At 54.5% G+C, this 2,554-nt stretch overlaps 1 protein-coding gene across 1 annotated transcript; it reads left to right on the top strand.

The window, feature by feature from the left end:
* Nucleotides 1–309: 309 nt before the first annotated feature.
* NRSN2 (neurensin 2) lies at nt 310–2,554 on the top strand. Its single transcript, XM_046678331.1, has 2 exons — nt 310–498; nt 2,129–2,554. Exons 1-2 carry the CDS (start codon nt 310–312, stop codon nt 2,552–2,554), a joined length of 615 nt encoding a protein of 204 aa, XP_046534287.1.

Here is a 2,554-nt window from a genome sequence, read left to right as displayed (position 1 = left end):
CCCCAAGAGCACCCTGAAACAGGGGAGGTTTTCAGAAGAGATGGGGATGAGGATCTCTCACTCCAGACATGGGGCTCCAAAAGCTCAGGATAAAAATAATAATGAAGAAATTATTAGTCACAATAATAATCATCACAACAGCTATCATTTCCTGGCACCAGGCACAATAGCTGTATGAAGCTGGTGGGGCGTCTAAAACGGGAGAAGTGGATGGGGCCGAAAGATTCGGGGGCCTGGGAGGGTCACCACAGGCAGTGCTCACCGACCCCTCCCTCTGTCCGCTGCACCTTGCCTACCCTACAGGGATCCATGATGCCGAGCTGCGACCGTTCCTGTGTCTGCAGCCGTGGCCCCAACGTGGAAGATGGCAAGTGGTACGGGGTCCGCTCCTATCTGCATCTCTTCTATGAGGACTGTGCAGGTACCGCCCTCAGCGATGACCCTGAGGGGCCTCCTGTCCTGTGCCCCCGCCGACCCTGGCCCTCACTGTGTTGGAAGGTAAGGCCGGAGGAGCAGCAACTTCGGTGATTTCCTGTGGCTTCAGGGAAGAGAGGGGATCAGTGGATAGAAAGAAAAGGGATAGTGTAGCACTTAGGAGCTGTCACATTCAAGCAACAGAAAACCCAACTCAAATGACTTTAAACAATAAAGAGAAAATATTACTTATTTCATAGAAGAGACCAGAGGTTGGGTGCCTTCAGGCAAAGTTCGATCCAGCAGTTCGAACCATCACACTGAGGACTGAAAATTTCCTTTAGTCTTCAGGTTCCCCCTGGTGCCTCCACCCTTGCAGCCCCTGCTAGCATCAGGCTCTCCCTGTATGTTCACCAAATGGCTACTCCCATGCTGACCCTCAGTCTTTGACTCCACACCATCCAAGGGAAATCAGAATTTCCTCTAGAAAAGAAACAGTGCTTTTCATTTTCAGAAGTCCTGGCCAGCATTGCATTGGCTCTGATTGGGTCTCTTGCCCAGCCCTGAACTAATTAATATGGTGGGGGGATGGTATACATTGACTGGCAGGAAGGGGGCTCATCCCACTTAAGTCTTACTGTGGCTTCACAATGCTATACTGGGGACCGTTGCCAGGGCAGTGGAAGATGTGAGGGGACCAGCGGGACCAGTGGTCAGCACCGTGTGGGGCGAGATGTGGAGGCCACAGTGAGCCGAGTCTTCATAATGGGTGCAGCTCTTTGCTAAATACTGTAAGGAGATGGAGGCAGAGGGTCCCTCGCCGCTAAGGCGAGGTGTCAACCGAGGCAGAGTGAATGCACCACCAAAGGTCTGCTGTGCGGATGATGCCAGGAGAGGAAAAGCTCTCAGCGCCTGGGATGATCAGGGAAGACTTCCAGGAGAAAGCGAGTATGTATTTTAAAATTTCGAGCATCTTCTTATTGCCAGGCAGTGTGCCAGGCTCTTGGGGACACAGAATGTAAGAAGACATGGTCCCTGTCCTTGAGGAGCTCCTAGCTGTGGTTCATTTAGTCATTCTGCAAACATTCACTCAGCTACTGCTCTGTACCAGCACTGTGCTAGGTATGGAAGCGCGTAGTGAGCCGACACAGACACAGGCTCTGCTCTCATGGCTCTCTGGGCTCACAGTCCAGCGGGGCAGGCAGACATCACTTATAGAGTAACCAAAGGACACGTCCAAGTGTGCACCAAGGTGAGTGCACTGAAGAATAAATGGGCGCAGTGTTTGCATGAGTACAGAGCAGGGGGCCTGACCCAGTCCAGGGGCATCTTGGAAGGCTTCCCTGAGGAGGTGAGGTTTGAGATGAGATCTGAGGGATGTGTAGGGGTTAACACACCAGAGAGATAGAGGGTAGATGGAATAGCGGGATGAGATGGGACCCAAAGAATGATGGAAGTGGACTCAAGGTTGGCAGGAGAAACCCACGGCTAGGTGGGAGCTGGGAAGGAAACTAATCAAGAGGCCTCAAGATTCCAAATAGAACATGACAGTTTGTGCCCCTTGTGAGATTGTAGCAGGTGTGTTCTGTGATTTTCATCTTTTCAGGTTGGACAGAGGGGTTACCTTGAAGTCCAGTTGGGATCCCAGGTGATCCCTTGGCCTTGGGACCCTGGCTGTCCCTGACTGCCTCCCAATCCGTCTGCCTCTCCCCAGATCAGCCTGTGCTCGGCGACCCTGCTTCTGCTGCTGGGTGTGGCGGCCCTAACCACTGGCTATGCGGTGCCCCCCAAGCTGGAGGGCATCGGAGAGGGGGAGTTCCTGGTGCTGGATCAGCGGGCAGCCGACTACAACCAGGCCCTGAGCACCTGCCGCCTGGCAGGCACGGCACTCTGCGTGGCAGCTGGGGTCCTGCTGGCCATCTGCCTGTTCTGGGCCATGACGGGCTGGCTGAGCCAGGACACCAAGGCAGAACCCTTGGACACCGAAGCTGACAGCCATGTGGAGGTCTTCGGGGATGAGCCAGAGCAGCAGCTGTCCCCCATCTTCCGTGATGCCAGGGGCCAGTCTTGGTTCTCGCCCCCTGCCAGCCCCTTTGGGCAATCCTCTGTGCAGACCATCCAGCCCAAGCGGGACTCTTGA

The sequence above is a fragment of the Equus quagga genome, chromosome 12 (assembly GCF_021613505.1).
Source record: "Equus quagga isolate Etosha38 chromosome 12, UCLA_HA_Equagga_1.0, whole genome shotgun sequence".
In the NCBI taxonomy this organism is placed as follows: Eukaryota; Metazoa; Chordata; class Mammalia; order Perissodactyla; family Equidae; genus Equus; species Equus quagga.
Note: the sequence above shows the minus strand (reverse complement) of the source record. Positions and strands in the feature narration are given on the sequence as shown.